The sequence below is a fragment of the Halichoerus grypus genome, chromosome 15, assembly GCF_964656455.1.
Source record: "Halichoerus grypus chromosome 15, mHalGry1.hap1.1, whole genome shotgun sequence".
Lineage (NCBI taxonomy): Eukaryota > Metazoa > Chordata > Mammalia > Carnivora > Phocidae > Halichoerus > Halichoerus grypus.
The window spans coordinates 16,225,395-16,243,750 of record NC_135726.1 but is presented as its reverse complement, the minus strand read 5'-3'; the positions used below and the strand labels follow the sequence as shown (position 1 = coordinate 16,243,750).

At 44.4% G+C, this 18,356-nt stretch overlaps 1 protein-coding gene across 1 annotated transcript in view; it reads left to right on the top strand.

The window, feature by feature from the left end:
• WWP2 (WW domain containing E3 ubiquitin protein ligase 2) overlaps positions 1–18,356 on the top strand; it is a 140,865-nt gene that overhangs the window by 47,629 nt on the left and 74,880 nt on the right. The window contains exons 5-6 of the mRNA XM_036070803.2: positions 12,489–12,626; positions 14,457–14,553. Of these exons, the coding sequence (XP_035926696.2) occupies positions 12,489–12,626; positions 14,457–14,553 (235 nt within the window). The remainder of the gene's footprint in view (positions 1–12,488; positions 12,627–14,456; positions 14,554–18,356) is intronic.

The following is an 18,356-nucleotide window of genomic DNA, read 5'->3' as shown; positions in this document are numbered from 1 at the left end:
TATTTTTGCATTCTTTTTTTGTGTGTGTGTCATGCGTTTGAAATCTGGTGTGTCATTTTATACTCCCAGCACATCTCAGTCTGGACCGGCCGCATTTCTAGAGCTCTGCGGCCACGTGTGGCTTGGGGCTCCCACACTGGACAGTGCAGGCCTGGAGGTTGTTACTCAAGGAAGACTTGGGAAACTTTTCTGCTAAATTAGGTTGTTAGTATAGGACTGTACTGTCCGGAAACTTCTCTCATTCCTCTTTTTTTTTTTTTTTTTTTAAAGATTTTATTTATTTATTTGAGACAGAGAGAGAGAGCACATGAGATGGGGGAGGGTCAGAGGGAGAAGCAGGCTCCCTGCCGAGCAGGGAGCCCGATGCGGGACTCGATCCAGGGACTCCAGGATCATGACCTGAGCCGAAGGCAGTCGCTCAACCAACTGAGCCACCCAGGCGCCCCTCTCATTCCTCTTAAGCCTGCCCCACAGAGGCGTAGTGCCACGTCCTAGAGGACCCTCACTGTTTCTAATTAGCCTCGTAGCATTCAGCTTCTAAACTGACAGCTATTATAGGCCTGAAATGAGAGCCCAGAATCAGTGATAGGAAAATGAGACTGTTGCCTGGGTATGAGCGGTTTCCTTCCCCTTGCCAAAAAAAACCCAAAACCCCAAAACCAAAAAACAAAAAAACAAAACCACCCCAAAAAACAAAAAACAAAACAAAACAAAACAAAACCCCCTGAAACATTTCCTCTAATGTGCAGGCCTCTACCTTGAGCCAGTTACTTGAGAGTGGCTCCCGCCCAGTTGTCCATTCCAGTCTCCCAGGTTCTCCCAGGGGAGGGGCTGCGGCTGCTGGAAGAGTGTTAAGATCAAACTTCATTTATCTCATTTGAGTGTACTATTTTCCCTTTTCTTCCAATCTTCCAGGATGCTCGGAGTATTTTTCTTAGAGTAGGAGACTTCACTCTTGTCAGAGAGTGGTGTATCGGGAGGGAAAGCGATAGGGCATCAGAGCAGGGATGTTTCAATTAGATGGTGGCGGTTAGGGCCACTGTTAGGTACGGAGTGGAGATCTTCACCCCTTGTCAGGCCTGGCCTCGGGGATGCTGTTTATGATGCACAGGACAGCGTGGTACCCATTTCTCAGATTATGATCTCTGTGCCTTCCTTCCCTCCCTCTCTCTTCCTCTGCCCTTCTCTTAATTAATTAGTGTTCACTTATACATACTTTATATACATTCGTTCTTGTGGAGGGGGGGAGTACAGTCAAGACTGAATTCACCTTGAACATACCCCTCCCTCGATCTGAAAAGCCCCCCAAATGGATAGATTGCTTCTGTATGTGTTTTTAAAGATGCGTGGAACACATTAAGTGAAAAATTGAAGGTTGGATGAAGTCAGTTTTGTATATGTAGTTTATCTATGTGTATTTGTGCTGCTGCTTGCAGGTACAGTGACTTCATACAAAGTTGACAGTCGTGAATTATGTTTGGATTTGGAATGTGTGTATTTATGGGGTAGGTGTCATACTTTGCATTTCTAAATTGTTTCAATTTTTTTAAAGATTTATTTATTCATTTGAGAGGGAGAGAGCATGAGTGGGAGGGGCAGAGGGAGAGGGAAAGAGATTCTCAAGGAGATTCTGCACTGAGCGTAGAGCTCAACGCAGAGCCCGATCTCACAAGCCTGATATCATGACCTGAGCTGAAACCAAGAGTCAGATGCTTAACCGACTCTGCCACCAAGGTGCCCCGTTTTAATTTTTCATAATAAGCATGCTGTTGTTTTATTTTTTAAGTGAATATAATTTATTGTGAAGGCAATATTTTATAGCATAAATTGGGCTTTTTTTTTAAAAAGATTTTATTTATTTATTTGACAGAGACACAGCGAGAGAGGGAACACAAGCATGGGGAGTGGGAGAGGGAGAAGCAGGCTTCCCGCCGAGCAGGGAGCCTGATGCGGGGCTCGATCCCAGGACTCTGGGATCATGACCTGAGCCGAAGGCAGACGCTTAATGACTGAGCCACCCAGGTGCTCCAAATGGGACATTTTAAAAAACTTTTTATTATGGAAAGTATCAAACATAAATAAAAGTAGAGCAGTATAATGAACCATCCCATACTTGTTACCCACTTTTAAGAAGGATCAGCACATGTCAGATTGTCTTTCGCCTCTAGACCCCACTTTTTTTGGGGAGTATTTGGAAGCAAATCAGAGACATCATGTCATTTCATTTGTAAAACACTTCCGTGTACATGTCTGGTAGGGAAATTAAGAAAAAAAAATGTGTCCACTATGCAGATAATGGAAATTTAAAAAATATAACCTTTGTTTTGTAATCTTACTCTTCAAACACAACAGTTTATCTCTGGTTCATTTATTTCTTTGTCCTTTTACATATTAATTTTTATAGGATTTTAATAATATGAGTAATATGAACATAACTTCATGTTCTTTTTTTTAATTCGACATACGCAGCGTGAATAATTTTTCATATTCTTGTACACTCTTCCTAATCAATAATCCATCTTTTCATTGTGGCACAGTATTTCACTCGTATGACCTTGTAATTTTTAAAAAGCAATTGTTTACAAAGGAGACTTTTGTGTATGTATGTGAAATGATTACAAGTTTAGTTAACTTTCATTACCTCAAACAGATAAAAAAAGAAAAAGAGAAAAAGTGTTTTTCTCTTTGTGTGAGAACTTTCAGGAATTACTCTCTTAGTAACTTTCAAATAGATCAGTGTTCACTGTGGTCATCATGTTGTACATTATATCCCTAGTCCTTATTTATTTTATAACTGGAAGTTTATAACTGCTGATTTTTAAAAAGCAGAATCTTAACTGTGAAAGTTCTCTTCTAGCTGGGCTCCTACATTTTGTATTTAAAGACCACTGAAAAGGAGGTTTGTTCATTGAAAGCTTTCCCCTGCCGTGTTTATAAACATGGCTTTGATCCTGTGCCACCCGGGAGAGGTGATGTGGTTGCTGAGGTTCCCTGAGGGCACAGAGAATGGATGAGCTGTTAAGGGGGCTCTGGTCTAGGAATCTAGGAGTCACTTTCATGGGTGATGAGGACTTTCCTTCTCATGGGGGATGAGGAGCTCTAATGACAAGGTAGTAGTAACTCACATGGACTGATAGTTTATTCTGAAGACCTGACTTTCCCAAATCTGTATTTATTCCCCCTGAATCACTTAAAAAATTAAAAAATATGCTGCAGCTTGACAGTGAGATTTACCAAGATAGATGAGGCCTTTTGTATCCTGTGTTAAAAGGACCTTCAGTTGGTTCAAGAGAGACTTTGTCTCTAATGTACCTTAGTCAATGGATGACTGTGATGAATAGCGAGTTCTGAAAAGTGTATGCCTGTGTGCTTTTTTTTTTTCTTGTAAGTAAAGAAAAATGTCTATTCCTTCATGGGCTTTGGCTTTTGGCTTGAATCAGGAGAAATAAGGATGATCATGATTGACAAATCTGTCATGTACTGAAATGAGGATGTGCGTTCCTGATCCCTCCTTCCTCTGGTAGGAGAGGAGCTGTTCCTCTCCTCCTGTCTAAGGGTGGACTCTCTATCCATGCTTTGGAGCCCATGTTTCCTGCCTTCTCAGGAATCCTTTCTGATTTTCCTGCTGCCTCTCTAACTGTTCTCTGCTTTGCAAGGTCATCTTCATCTGTTTGTTAGCTGAGCTTCCTACCATTCCATCTTCTTCTGTGATCACATTCTCATCCATACCTCCTCTTTATGCATAACCACCATGCGCAGGTGACCCATAGACTTGAATCTCCAGCCTAGATCTCTCCTCTGAGCTCCATGCCCACATATTTGACTATTTTCTTGCTTTCTCCTTGTGGATATGTCAGAAACGTCCAAATCTAAGCTCGTTGCCTCTTTCCCAGACTTGACCCTCTTCCGTTGTTCCATATTTCACTATTTGTCCAGTTAAGTTAGAAACCCAGGAGCCATCTTCGGTACCTCTACCCCTCTTGCCTGTTTACTTTGCTTATCTGTTTTTAGGTTTTCTTGGTTTTCACCTTTGCAAGTTTGCCCTCCTCTTTCATCTCTACCTCTACTGTCCTGGTCTTTTCCTTTGTCCTCCTGTCTGCTCTCCCTGTATCTGTCCTTACTTCCCTCCAGTCTTTTCTACATTGGAGACAGAATGATTTTTGAAACCACGAAGCTGATCTTGTCACGCCTGGATTAAAAACCCTTAAGTACCATGCTGCTGCTCTTAGGATAGAGAGGAACTTTTCAACATGGTGGGCCCATTAGGCCCTGCAATGTGTAGCCACTGCCTGGGTCTTCTACCCCTTTGGATCACATTGCATTCCAGCCCCACTCATCTCTGTTCAGTTTCTTGAGTGCATTTGTGCCACAAGGCCTTTTCACATGGTATTTCCTCTGCCTGGATTGGTGTTCTTCTGCACTGCACCCCACCCTTCAACTTCAGAGTGCAGTTGAGTTGTCAGTTCCTCAGGAAATTTTCCCTGATGCATTGATGAGGCCAGCTATCCAGTGCTCATGAGACCATAAATGTCTTGCATCAAATCTGTTAATATGGTTGCGGTTTTACATTTCTTTGTGTGATTATTTACTTCTGTTTCTCTCAAGTGACTTGTGAGGTTCCTCAATGCAGAGACTTAGTCTATTTTCATTCTTCATTATAACCCAGCCTCTCACCCAGTGTCAGATAGATAGATAATAGATGCCCAGAACATGCTTCTTGAATGAATGAACAAGAAAGAAAGAGAGAAAATAAAAGTTTACAAACTGGCTTTGTAAGATGAAGCTGTTTTCATTTTTAGTGGAGTTAATGCAAGCCCTATAGACCAAAACTTTGATTTAGAGACCATTGAGGGATGCCCAGCAGCAGCAGACAGAAGCGGCTTCAAGGCCAAAGTAGACTCTTCTTTGCACCCTGTGTTCTATGAAGACCCTGCCAAATCGTCAGTGATGGGGGCTGACGGGAGGTGGGGTGAAGCCAAGTCAACATTGGTACCCCAACAAGAATTCCAATGTTTTTAATCTGCTGGTAGCTTGCTAGAAAAGACTTTCTCTTGTGAGGCTCTGGCTAAGTTTGGAAGCCAAAGAGACATCGTAACAGTAAATCCTGGACGCCTCTGGCTTCCTTTACTGCAAAGGGAATGTGAAAGAGTGTTCTCTTTAAACCTGGGGTACACTCCAGCCCGTGTGTGTCTGAGTTACAGGGAGCCGGGGAGTGGAAAGGAGACTATTTACTCTCTGCTCTTCTGGAATTTCCTCCGGTTCCGTTCCTCTGTGCACCAGTGTTTCACAGCTATGTGTAGAATGAACACTGACCTGTTAATGAATGCCCTGCTTATTTTCACTTTCTTTTGATGGGCCTATGGGATTGAGGGTGGAGGGAGGCAGGAAGAAGGTTTGTTTGTTCCCCTGAGCAGCTCCGTTAAGGCCAAATCAATCACATCTTCATCTGGCTTCCGAGATGCTTGACCTGAGAGTACTTAGTCCCCCTTAAAAGTGTCTTACTTTTGTGTCCTGTTTTATTTCTCTCAAATTTCCAGGTGAATCTTTACATTTGTATTCTGAGTGAGGAAGAAAAAGAAAAAAATAAGATCTTTCCTTTTTTTTTTTTTTTAAGTAGGCTCCACACCCAGCACGGAGCCCAGCGTGGCACTCGATCTCACAACCCTGAGATCCAGACGTGAGCTGAAATCAAGAGTCGGATGCTTAACTGACTGAGCCATCCAGGCACCCCAGGATCTTTCCTTTTAAAAGATATGTGTGTACACACACATACCTTCTTGTGGTGTGTGAGCAGGAGGGGCAGTGATGATAGAAATTCTAAAGTAGAACATTCTTTCACACACTGCAGTGAAACTGTCCAGGCAGGAGTTCTGGATTTCATAACTGAATCCCGTTAAGAGTGGCACAGTTTGGCAGTTCTGGTTTACATAATTTTCTCTTTTGTTGGAATAAGAAGGCAACTTCCGTGCCCTATTTATCTATACTTATTAGTACCATATGCAAAAAACATATTAAAAAGTCCAGTCAAGAAAGGGAAAAAGTAACTCTTAGAAAAATATTACTCATCTTTATTGCACATAACCGCTCTTCCCAATAGGAAATTATTAACCTGAAGCCACTTGCAAATCTGAGGCTTTGAAGTAAGAAAAAATGGGAGTATGAGTTATTCCCGAAGCAACTTGATTGTAGATTCCCTACCTTTTTGTATTTCAAACTGTATATGTAATGCTGAATTCTTGTAAGTGTTTTAGTTGGTTTCAGTCACTGTTTGTGCCTTAGGCATACTGGCTTGGAAAAAAAAAATACTTTAAAAAGTGTCATGCATACATGAAAGTGGAAAGAATAGTTCATGAACCTCCGTGTGTCTGTCACGCAGCTCCATAGCCATCCACGAATGGCCATTCTTGTTTCATCTTTCTTCTTACCCCACCCCCTACTGGGTTAGTGTTTTTATTTTTTAATTTTTTTTGAGAGAGCATGCGTGTGCCTGCAAGCTGGGGGGGGGGGGCAGAGGGAGAGGGAGAGAGAATCTCAAGCACACTCCCTGCTGAGAGCAGAGCCCGACCCGGGGTTCGATCTCATCACCCTGAGATCACGACCTGAGTTGAAATCAAGATTATCGGATGCCTAACGGACTGAGCCCCCTGGGTTCTTTTTACTTAAAGCCCAGTTGTATTTCATCCACAGATATTTTAGTAGGGACCTCTAAAAGATAAGTGCTCCCATAACCATAATGCCAATTTCACACCTAAAAAGCATAATGGTAGTTATTTAAGTATCATCAACTAGCCCGGTTTTACATTTCCCCAGTTGTCTTAAAGTTTCTACCATTGGTTTGTTCGGTTTGTTCGAATCAGGATACAAACGACATTGATATGTCTCTTCAGTCTCTTTTAACCAATACTTTCTCTTTCCTCTTTTTATCCCCTGCAGTTCATTTGCAGAAACTGGACAGTTTGTCCTATAGTTTCCCACCTTTTGGATCTTGCTGTTTGTGTCCCTGAAGTGTGTTTTAACATGTTCCTCTGTCCCTCTGTGTCTCCTGTAAACTCAGAGGTAGATCGAGAGGCTTGATCTGATCAGGTTCTTTGTTTTCCTTTTTGACAAGGTGGTGTGCCTCCACTAGGAGGCACCTAAGTGTCTGCTCGTCTCTCTTGGTGTGCCAGCTTTTGAAGGGTTCTCCTGGCACGGTCCTTGAGATTTTCCAAATTCTTTTCCCCTAGCTTCTAATATTCAGCTGTACTGCTGTCTCTTGACCTTCCTGACGTAGCATTACAAAGTATGGCTAAGCAGATAGTACTGAGAACGGAACAGAAGGGCACAATCCCATAACCTAAGAAGTACATTTGCTGATTGCTGAAGTTAGCATGAGCTCAGACCTTTGGCTTTCTCAGAGAACCGAAGCCTCTTGCCAGCAGAATATTTTTATTATATATGTTCCATTTGCTCGTAATTGAATTAGACTTCCTCCAGCCATGCTCTTCAGTTGGCGCTTTCTGCAGCACCTGCCTGTCATTTGCCCAAAGCTTTGATTCCGAGAGACTGGTGGGCCCATGTGCTTGGGGAGTCATGGGTCTTTCCGAACACATGCTAGGGAGGAGGCCAAGGTAGAGTCTTCCTTAAGCACCGTGTTCCTGGAAGACGTTGCCATCGTCTTAGCCCAAGCCACCATCTGCTCCTGCCTGGAATATTGCCCTGACTTCCTACCAGGTCTCGTCAGCCTCAGCCCTTGCTCCTCCTGCAGCCAGAGTGATTGCACTACAGTGCCACTCATCGCCCTTCCTTGCTCACAGTCCCCTAATGGCTCCCAGTCTCACGCAGAGGAAACTCCAGAGACCTTGCAGGAGCTCCAAGGCTTTCCTTGTGGGCTCTGGGGACCTACCTACTGCCCTCATCTCCTGCTCCCGTCTACCCTCATCCACTCCAGCCACACCAGCCTCCCTGCCATTCCTCAGACAGGCTAGGCCTGCTCCTACGTGGGGCCTCTGTGCTTCCTTTTCTTTCCGCCTCGAATATTCTTCCCCCAGAACCTAAATGGCTTCCCCTGCCCCCTCCTTCTTTCAGTCTCTGCTCAGTTGTCACCTCCCCAGCAAGCCTTTCTTACTACCACAAATCCTCCTCCCGCCTCTAGCGCTCACCCTCTGCTTTCCTCGCTTCATTTGTTTCTCCTGCCCTTGCCACCTTCGAACAGATGATGCAATTGTCTTAAAAAAAAACTGCTTATTGTCTGTTTCCCCCACCTAGAATAGGAACACCCAGGCATATGACTTTTGTCTGTTTGGTTGCTGTTAAATCTCAGTGACTCAACTAGTAGGTGCTCACTACACAAACGGGGATGGCATGACCGTGGCAGAGGTGGGGGGTAACGAAGCTGCGAGTAATTGGTGCGCTTCCTCGGCGCAATCTGATTCTGGTTATGGCAGTCGACTTACTGTGCCCTTTTTTCCAGCAGTTTCTTGGTGTTTGAGCAATGCCTCAAAAGGCAGTAGGAAGACATGGTGCAAGAGAAAGGCCCTTTGTAGGGTTGTCAGCGTGGCTGTAGTGAAACCCGAGGGCCCCAGAGGCGAAGTGGCTCAGGCTGCTATTTATAGCTAAGCTTCCAGTGTATGTTTTCCAGCCACACTTACTCCTTTCAGCCTCCCCTGTATGCTCAAGTCTGTCACTCACTCAGCTAATGGTTTCTTTAGTCCCATTATGCATTGTAGGGCTCCCCTGGCTCAGGTAATTTTTTCAAAGAGAATAATGGGGTGTTCTGTTCTCAGAGGTTTAATTTTTTAATAGCCTTGCCAATTTAAAAAAGCCCTTTTCCAACTTTTTATTATGAAATTTTCAAACAGACAAGAGAATGGAAAGAGGAATACAGTGAACACCCACATGCCCTCTACCTAGACCCAACACTTGTTATCATTTTGCTGCATTTGTTTTATCTGTGTGAGACTGTGGGCATGTGCTTTTTTTCCCTGAACCATTTGAAGGTAAATTGCAGATAACTTGACACTTCCTTCCTAAAAATTTCAGCTTATTCTCCTATAAAACCATTCAGGGATTGTGGATATCATCCTAAGCTTCTTGCATCTCCCAAGAATAAGAACATTCATATGTAAAACCATAGGTTCTGATTGAATCTAAGAAAATTAACAGTCATTTCAGACATCATTTAATATCTAGTCTGGATGTAAATTTCTCCACTTGCCCCAAGAATATTTTTTTTAAAGATTTTATTGATTGGAGAGAGAGGGAGAGTGTTGGGGGAGGGGCAGAGAGAGAGGGAGAGAGGCTTAAGCAGACTCTGTGCTTAGCGTGAAGCCCAACACTGGGCTCCATCTCCTGACCCTGAGATCATGACCCAAGCTGAAACTAAGAGTTGGACACTCAACCGACTGTGCACTCAGGCACCCCACCCCAAGAATATTTTTTTCAAACTAATGTTTAGTAAAACACTGCATGGTATTTGGTGGTTATGTTTGTTCAAATCTAGAAGAGTCACCTTCTTGCCCCACTTTTTTAAGAAAAGAAATATATTTAATGACATTGTTTTTTTAAAGAGCCCAGGACAGTTACTGTATAGATGTCCTGTATTCTGGATTTGTCTGATTGCTTCCTCATGGTATCGTTGAATTTGTTTCTCTGTCCCCTTATTTCATGTAATAAATCGGGGAGGAGATTTAGCGGCTTAATTGGATTCAGGCTCAATGCTTTTAGCAAGAAGACTTTAAAAGTGATGTGCGTACTTCATGCTGCATCACATCAGGAAGTGTGTGTGTGTCAGGTTGTCTCGCTCTTAGGAATACTTCGTTTGACCACTTGGTTATGACGGTGATGGTCAGAGGTCTCTCTGACTCTCTCTTTTTTTAGTAAATGGAACAATGGAGGAATTATGGTCTCAAAAGTTTTGTTTAAAGATGAAAGATGTCGCCCCTCTCTGGCTTTTTTTGAAGGTAAAATATATCTCAAGGTATTGCAAGGTAACTTCTGAGCCTATAAGTATATAATGACTCTATTGGATGTGATTAATGGGTAGAGAGAAGAACTAAGTTAGAACCTTGAGATGAGACCATGTAGAGAAAAATTCAAGTTATGCGTATGGCTTCTGTCAGAGGACCACAGCAGTGTGACCGTCAGGAGTTTGAAATAAGCAACAAGGGGCCTGGGACTCCCCTACCTTCCTCTTGAACATTATCTTCCCTCCAGAAAGTAGGGAAAGCCATGCCCACACTCCATTTGTAAAATAATGGCCTTTGAGATACCAAGAAAGGAATCAAGGAATCCTTCTGGAATGCTCATCCCAGCACATTTCTGAGTTCAGAAGGCAGGGCATCTTTAGGAAGTGTCCTGGAAACAAGATGAGAAGATGATTTGTCCTTGGGATGGTTAGGTAGCTCACCTTGGAAGACGTTTTGGCGTTTGTTGCTGCAACCCAGAAAAGCCTCCAAAAGGTCAAGAGAAGTGCATGTTTGCAATGAACAAATTCAACTAAGAGAAATCAGGACTTTTCAGCCTAAAAACAGGAAAGTCAACAGGGAGATAATAAAAATGACAAGTTATTAGGAGTCCCCTGGGGGCTGCTTCATTCTTTACAAGTGCCCCCTGAAAAATGTGTTCTTATTGCTCCTGTTTTCCATGTGGGGAGACTGAGGCTCATGTTAGGTAATTTGCATAATGCTGTAGCTACTAAGTAGTAGAACTGAGATTTGAACCCAGTCTGCCTGGCTGGTGCCCATCCTGAACCTCTGTGCTCTACTACCTGCTGGGGACTTAGGCCCTGGATCTCCGCATAATACAGTAGGGAGACACCCCTTGACTTCTCTTTTAAACAATAATAATAAGTACTTATTATCTCCTGGTTTCAGTGGGTCAGGATTTGTGACTGGCTTAGCTGGGAAATCTGGCCTGGGATCTCTCATGAGGTTGTAGTCCCTACAGTGGCTGGACCACAGTCATCTGAAGGCTAGACTGGGGCTGGAGGCCCTCCTTCCTAGGTGGCTCATTTGCATGGCTGACAAGGGGGTGGTCAAAGGGCCTCAGTTCTTTCCTGACTACTAGACTCTTGAAGGAACTCACCTTCAGATTACAAGTATTACTTTATAGAGATGTTTGGAACTCACCAAGCCCCTGAGTGAAACTGCCTGAAAATAGCAACAGACTCAAAAGGATTTGGAGGGATCCATTACAGGCAAGAGAGAGCAAGGGAAGGTAGAGATGCTTAGGAGAACTTGAACACCTAAAGGGTAACTGGTTTCCACATTATTACAGTAGATCCTTGAATTGATCCAGACTTTTCCTTAGTTCTTAAAGGATTGTGTCTGTATCTTATATTTGGGGCTGGCTTTTTTAGTTGGGGGAGGTTGTTTCTAGAAAGTACTTAAAGAGAGACTTACGCATACGCTGCCTCATTCTAGAAAACCAGTGAGATAACTTATAATAATACAGTAGCAACTAAGAGATAGAATCAAGCGGTGGTTTGATGGGTGGTGGGTGGGCAGGGAGGTTGGAACGTGTGGCTCTCTCCTAGCCTGGCTCTGTACGGTGTGGGAAGACATGGAAGAGCCGTGTGCTGTTTGGAAATCCTCATAAACACTGCTCTCTCGGTCATTACCGAATGACCCTGAACTGGAGGTTTTAGCTCCTGAACATTAACTGGGTGGAAGCCGTTCCGTGTGGCCAGGCTTGGTGGTGAGGGTTGGGGGGGGCGTGTGTGCAGCAGTTTCCAGCCCACAGAGGGCTTGGGGCTTCTGCCTCGTGTCAGTTTGTTCTGTTTTGCTGCTGTGGTTTCCTGAGTCTTCTTGCTCGCCCACAGGACTGACTGCCTGGTGTTCTAGGGGCCAGGCCACTCTGAGGTGCCTTCTTAACTCCGTCGCAGAGCCCCTCGTCGACTGCTTTCTCCTCAGGGACTAACCCAGTGCCATGTGACTATTGTGGGGATGACTTACCTTTGCTGAACTTTTATTGCTTAAAAATTTTTCCTTATTTCAAAGTGAAACATCTTCAGAAGCGAAAATTAAAAACAGTTTATTTTTAAATACAGATAATCTGAGAAGAAGCCCCTGTAATCCTTCATCTAGAGATGACTCCTGATGACATTTCCTCAGGGTCTCCTGACCTGTTTCTCTTCTTTTTTGCCACCACTCTTTATATGGGTGGGGGGGAATGCTGCTTCTCACTGCTTCCTCTCTATGCCATCAAATATCTCTGGGGTTTTCTCACAGTCCTGCAAGTATAAGCAAACAAATTGGTCATGTAGAAATTATAAAGATATAACATATTTTGAAAAACAAGAATGCAGTCTTCCCCCCAGTCTAATACAGCAGTGATGACAATTAGACCTGTTCCTTCCCATTCTTCCTTCCATGCCACAAGACAGATGCGAAGCAGCAGAAAAATGTTGGCAAGGATGCCAGAGTAGGTTAAGTGAGGGCTGATAACTCGCAGAATCTTAACTTGGGGTGCATTTGCTTTAGTCCATCCCTGTTGCTTTTCTTGTTCAACAGTGGAGAACACGCAGCTGACCCTGAACCTGCAGACGGAGAACAAAGGCGGCGTTGTGTCGGGCGGTGAGCTGACAATTTTCCTGGACGGGCCAACTGTTGATCTGGGAAGCGTGCCTACTGGCAGCGCCGTGACAGACGGTGAGTGCCGCCCTGCTCCCCGGGGCTGTGCCGGGATGGGGTGGGGCAGGGCTGGGGCAGGGGAGGTGCCCGGGGCTTGGTTCTCGACCAGGTACCTGGGTTTGGGTCCCACTCAGCAAGCCCTGGCCTGTAGCTAGCCCTGATTCCTCTTAGTAGTCTTAGCATGATCAAAACTGTGACATGATTTTTTAGGGACAGCTTTCTGATAAAGGACCAATATAAACGTCAAGTCTTTATACGAGTGTTGTTGTTTTGCTTTGAAAGCAGAGAAAATATCTTTTCATCCCACATGGACTCTGGAAAATAAAATGTCTTTATTAAATGTTACTTAGGCCCATTTTTCCTCCCAATACAGTTACACTTCCTGGGGAACTTGAAGGTGTCTTTTATATAACGGTATTGGTTGGGAAAGGGGACTGTGTGTCTTAGAGATTCACACTAGCAAAATACAGACGGAAGCAGGGAAATTGGAGTATCTCCCACTCTGTCCTGAATGAGGGCAGTTTGTTTCTTTTGATCTAGTTTGAAATTAGTCACCTTTGGATCTAGCAGCAAATTATTTCATGAAGTCTGAGGTTTGAGATGGGTTGGGCTTCTCCATAATTTTTCTCGTTAAATGTGAGGTAACTATGGCACTTTCCAGGCCCCAAACAGGCTTTCTGTAGCTTCAAGGGAGTGAAATTTGAATTCTGATTTAAGGGCAGTTGGGTGGAATCTCAGTGATTGGATGGGGCTTGACTTGAGAATCCTCCCTGGACGGAGTGGTGCTTCGGGTACTTTTGGTGTATGGAGAAAACATGCATTATTCACTCATTCTGCACGTATATCTGTAATTGAGCACCTGGTATATACTAGATCTTGGACCAGGTGCTAGCCAGATGGCAGGGGCAAAATTCATATGGTCTCTACTCCTAGGAGCTCATGATTTAATTGGTGGGGGCAGGGATGTTAGACGTGAAACAAATAAATGAAGAAATAATTATGTAATTGTAATCATGACAAAAGCTATGAAGGAAAAGTACTGGGTGATATGAGATTCTCATACTTTAGGGGGAATCTCACTTAAATTGGGGGCCAGGGAAGGTTTCTTCGAGGAAGCGAGATCCACCGGAGCTGAAGAGTTTAGATAGGCCAAGATGGAGGTGTGGGAATGGGGTAGCTGAGTAAGAGGTAGAAGGGTCCCCTGTGCAAAGGCCCTGAGGTGGGAGTGAGCTTGGCCTGCAGTAGAAACAGAGGTGGTCAGGGTGGCTGGACCGGGGAGAGCAAGAAGAAGAGTGGTGGCAGGTGAGACCATAAGGGCAGGTTGGCTCAGATCACCACAGCCTCAAAGACCTTGGTGAGGAGTTTGGACCTCATCCTAAGAAGCAGAAAGCTCTTGAGGGGTTTTGAGCAGAAGAGTGTTGTGATTTGATTTGAATTGAATCGGCTTTGGCTTTTAAAAGCTTTCTGGTTGCGATATGGACAAATGCCCCCATTGCTTGCCCCTACTTTGCATGGTCAACATCTGTTCTGTGTCTCACGTGGTGCAGCTGAAGTTTATTTAATGCACAAGGCAAGTTGCTTATAAGTGCCTTAGATGTTCTTGAAGGTCTCGGAGAAGAAGAGCTGTTTCCCAGGCTTGAGCCCCTCTGTTCTGGAACCCCGCTTGAATCTCGTCTGGCTATCCCTATTCTCTGTTCCTGCTGGAGGCCGCAGCTTGCTAGACTGCCAGGGTCCTCTGTGGTGGGTCACTTGAATGCACGGACTGAACTTCGTTCCTGAGCCACATCTCAAACAAGGGTTGAGCTTCTCAATGTTTCTGTCTTTTCTTGTGATGGGTTCCCTATTTAGGATCTCAGCCACCTTCAAGAGAATCCAGCGGGACAGCTGTTGCTCCAGAGAACCGACACCAGCCCCCCAGCACAAACTGCTTTGGTGGGAGATCTCGGTAAGACAATCCCCCCGCCTTGTGGATGAGCAGGAGCTAGGAGGGTGCTCAGAGCTATTGAAAACATGTTGGGAGGTGGCGAGGAACAATTTATGTTAGAAACTGTTGGAAATTTCCAACTGACTCACTATGTTAAGGAGGTCCAGAGGGGAGTATAGAATTTGGGATATTCAGAAGGGTCAGGGGTTCCTTGTCAGAGATTGGGACTGGCTAAGCTGGTTATTTGGATAAGAGGGATTGTTGAACAGAACTTAACTGGTGTTTTATGTTATGGGGGCAGCAACCAGAGTTATCCTTTTAGGATACACAGAAATGCTTAGAGCAATGGTTCTTTGTATGTGAGATTTTCTGTCTGTGCATTTCTGTTTCTGGAGGTGATCCATGATTCCCTTTGGAGTACTGATTAAGACCTCCTGCACTTGGAGTCTGAGTTATATTATACTTATTATACCTATCAGGAATGACTTAATTTTATTTATTGATATACCCATCTTACATCTGGGTTAACAGTGCAAATTCATTTCCAAGCCACCTGAATTCCCAGGTATATTAGAGAGATGGGGAGGAGGGAGTTGGGGACTTCTAAAAATTATTTACTTTTTTATTTTATTATTTATCACTGTGTACAAAATCTCCAGACATTTTAAGGAAATTTTAGGGAAAAGAATCTTATGAGTATAGTTTGTAAATCGTTACTATCTGCGGAGAGTAAGTGAAAAAACTAGTAAAAATCTTCCTGAACATATCCCAGGGAGTGGGAATAATGCTCTGAGAAACACAGTATGATTTCAGCCAATACCCACAGCATCTTGAATGATCCCTGTAACGACAGCCGTCAGCCTCTCTGGATTTGGTGGTTTTGAGGGTTTGCCAGGCAGGTGTCAGGAGCAAGAGAGGATCGCATGTTTGGATCTTTTGTGTGTAGCGTCAGTAGAAGCAAGGTGCCATTTCCCTGTTCTCTTTTCTCCAAGCCTCTGCAGAGGGTTGCCTCACACCCTGAAGACCATTCACTCTTTTCCTTGACTTGCTAGATGAGTTATAACTTGGGATAAATAGTCGAGTCTCACAGGGTAAGGACCAATGAATAATTGGCAAATTTTGTGTCAACAGAGGCATGAGGGGCACCCAGAGCTAGAGAAACAGAATCTCTTTGGTGGTGAGTAGCTGGCGGAGAAGAACACCTCAGCATTTCACTCTCTGGGAATGATGCCTTCTTAGCTTTGGCACTAGCAGCTGCCATCTTGGTCTTCGAGCTGACTTGGAAAGTTTGTGTCATATGCAACTGATGTCACTTATTTGGGGGTTGGAAGGCAGAGTCCAGTTCTTAATACCTTTGGAATTAGGTTCTTGACCTACTTATTGCTCTCTGAAGTTCTCTAGTGAATAGATCTTGAAACTCACGTGTCCCAGGAGCCCTTCTTTGTTGTTGTTTGTATTGAGGATTGTTGTCTTGTAAAGCAGCAACCAGACTTCAACAGAAAATTGGATGCATCTTTGCCCATAACCCATGGTAGACATTCGATGCTAGTCAACTATCGGTGGGCAGAGTGCCCTCCAAGTAGTTTGAGCAGTGTAGGAGTCCTCCCTGGTCTGCTTAGCTCCTGTAGCATTTTCCACGCATGGCCGCTGAGTTTTCACAGCCCTCTGCCATCTAAGTATTTATTCTTTGTTCGCATGGAGCCTGCTGACATTCCGTAGCAAACACTTTTGAAAGGATCACCTGAAGGCAGTGTCTTCTTTGTCCCTAAGAACTCCCTTTCCCCATTGCTGCTGCACTGAAGATCAGGTGGTAGCAGGGTAGTTGACTGGATCAGGGTACGGGGCTTTACAAGCAGAAAAAGTAGATTGAACCCTGGCCTGTCATTTACTTGCTCTGTGATACTGCACAAGTTACTAAACCTCTCGGCACCTCAGTGTTTTTCAGATACAAAATGGGGATATCACCTGCCTCACAAGGACATTGTTGGGATTAACTGAGATGAGCTATGTCAGCCTTGCACCCTGGGAGTGCTCAGGGATAGTGGCAGGGGGTGCCTTTGCTCTGGAGACTCTCCGTGGTACCCCCTTCCTCACCTGCAAACCTGGGAAGTGTGGCCTGGCTGATGTTTTTGCATCAAGGTCTGTAATTAGCAGGGTGATGAATCAAGCCTTCAGGATTCAAGGACAATCCTCTGCTGTCCTAGGTTTCCTGGGGTAGAGGATGGGCTTCTGCCTGCTTTCTCCTAGACTAAATATTTAGCCTTTGCTATGTGAGGGGTAGGTTTTTCTTGGACTTGGGTGCTATTCACCATGATCAAAGATGCTCTGACATGTCCATGAAGGTGAAGATTGCCATGTCAAACAGTCTTTTACTCTCCTTTCCCCTGCTTTATTAAGCTATCAAACTGGAACCATGTAAGGGTTTTATTTAGGGGTTCACCTACCCAAGGTCGTCCAGTAAAGGGACCATTTGCTTGCAGAATAAGACCACCAAGCTCTGTCTTTCAGTGGGATCGTGCCCACTCTTTAAGAATAATTGTGTGAAACATCCCTAGTTATTTTATCATGTGGCATAAATTGATTTATAGACACACCGTATTAGTATGCAGTCAGTGGGTCTGGTTGAGTAAAGAAAATATAAATTCTTGTATTGTCTTACAATGAAATACCATCCCATAGTAAAAATGGGTGAATGATAGTTGCATTGATACGGTGGAATCTCAGAAACATAATGTTGAACAAGAGAAGCAGGCCACAGGGGGTGGGTGGGGGAACACAGTATGATGTAACTTATATAAAGTTGAAAAATGTCAAAATAAACCATATATATTTTTTATGGATTCCTCCATAAGTAGTAAAACCATAAAAAATGGAAGGGAATAAGTAACCCTGAGTTCAATAGAGTGGTTATCATTGCGGGGCTGAAGGTAGGTAAAACAAGGAAAAAGCACACAGAAATTTCCCAGCACTGTGAATGTGGGGGGTGGGTCCTCGAGTGTTCATCTTACTCATCTTCTTTGAACCGAATATATCTTTAATATAGTCTTTGGTTTGCATGATATATTTCACAATAAAGAAGGAAGAAGTGTCCTCTATCATCCTGAGAATACCGAACAGCGATGGTATTAGGTTGGAGAGACTGTCATTTGCTATTGAGGCAGACAGATGTCAGAACTTAGGATTTCTCCAGGCTTGATAACAACCACTTATTTCCCTTCTTCCCCATTGATCGATCTATGTAGCGGTAGCCAGTGATTCGAAGTCAGTGCTCCACATCGGCCTCATGGGTCGTGCTCCTGTCACTTCGAAACCTCAGGCTTGAGAATTTAGTTTGGGAGTTGGGGGAATGGGTTCCCGATGAAAGCCGATCACTGCCAGATAATTTGTCCGAACAGCACTAGTCTTGGTGGCCTGAGAGGCCTGGCCTGACCCTGTTTGGCATTTGACTGGAGTGGGCGCGATTACGTGGGCCCCCCTGGATTCTGTCAGCGTGTCATCCTGCCCGGCGTCCTCAGCCAGTGTTCCTTCTTCCAGCGCAGTGGTGGGGAGTGCCTGGTGTGTCGCGGAGCCCCCGGGAGAGTGCTTGCTCATTGGCACAGGGAGTACCTACCACACCCTTTAATAACCCCCCAGTGTTTAGTTTATGTGGCTGGACTGAAGGCTGGCTTGGGGAACGGTGCCTCAGTCAGTTCGGGTTTTGCAGATCTGATATGTGCCTGGTCCCGTGTGCACACTGCACACGGCTTGCGGGGAGCATGGCCTCCCCTTTCCACAGCCAGTTCACAGCCTTCATGATACGTGAGATCTGTATGAAACAGGCGAAT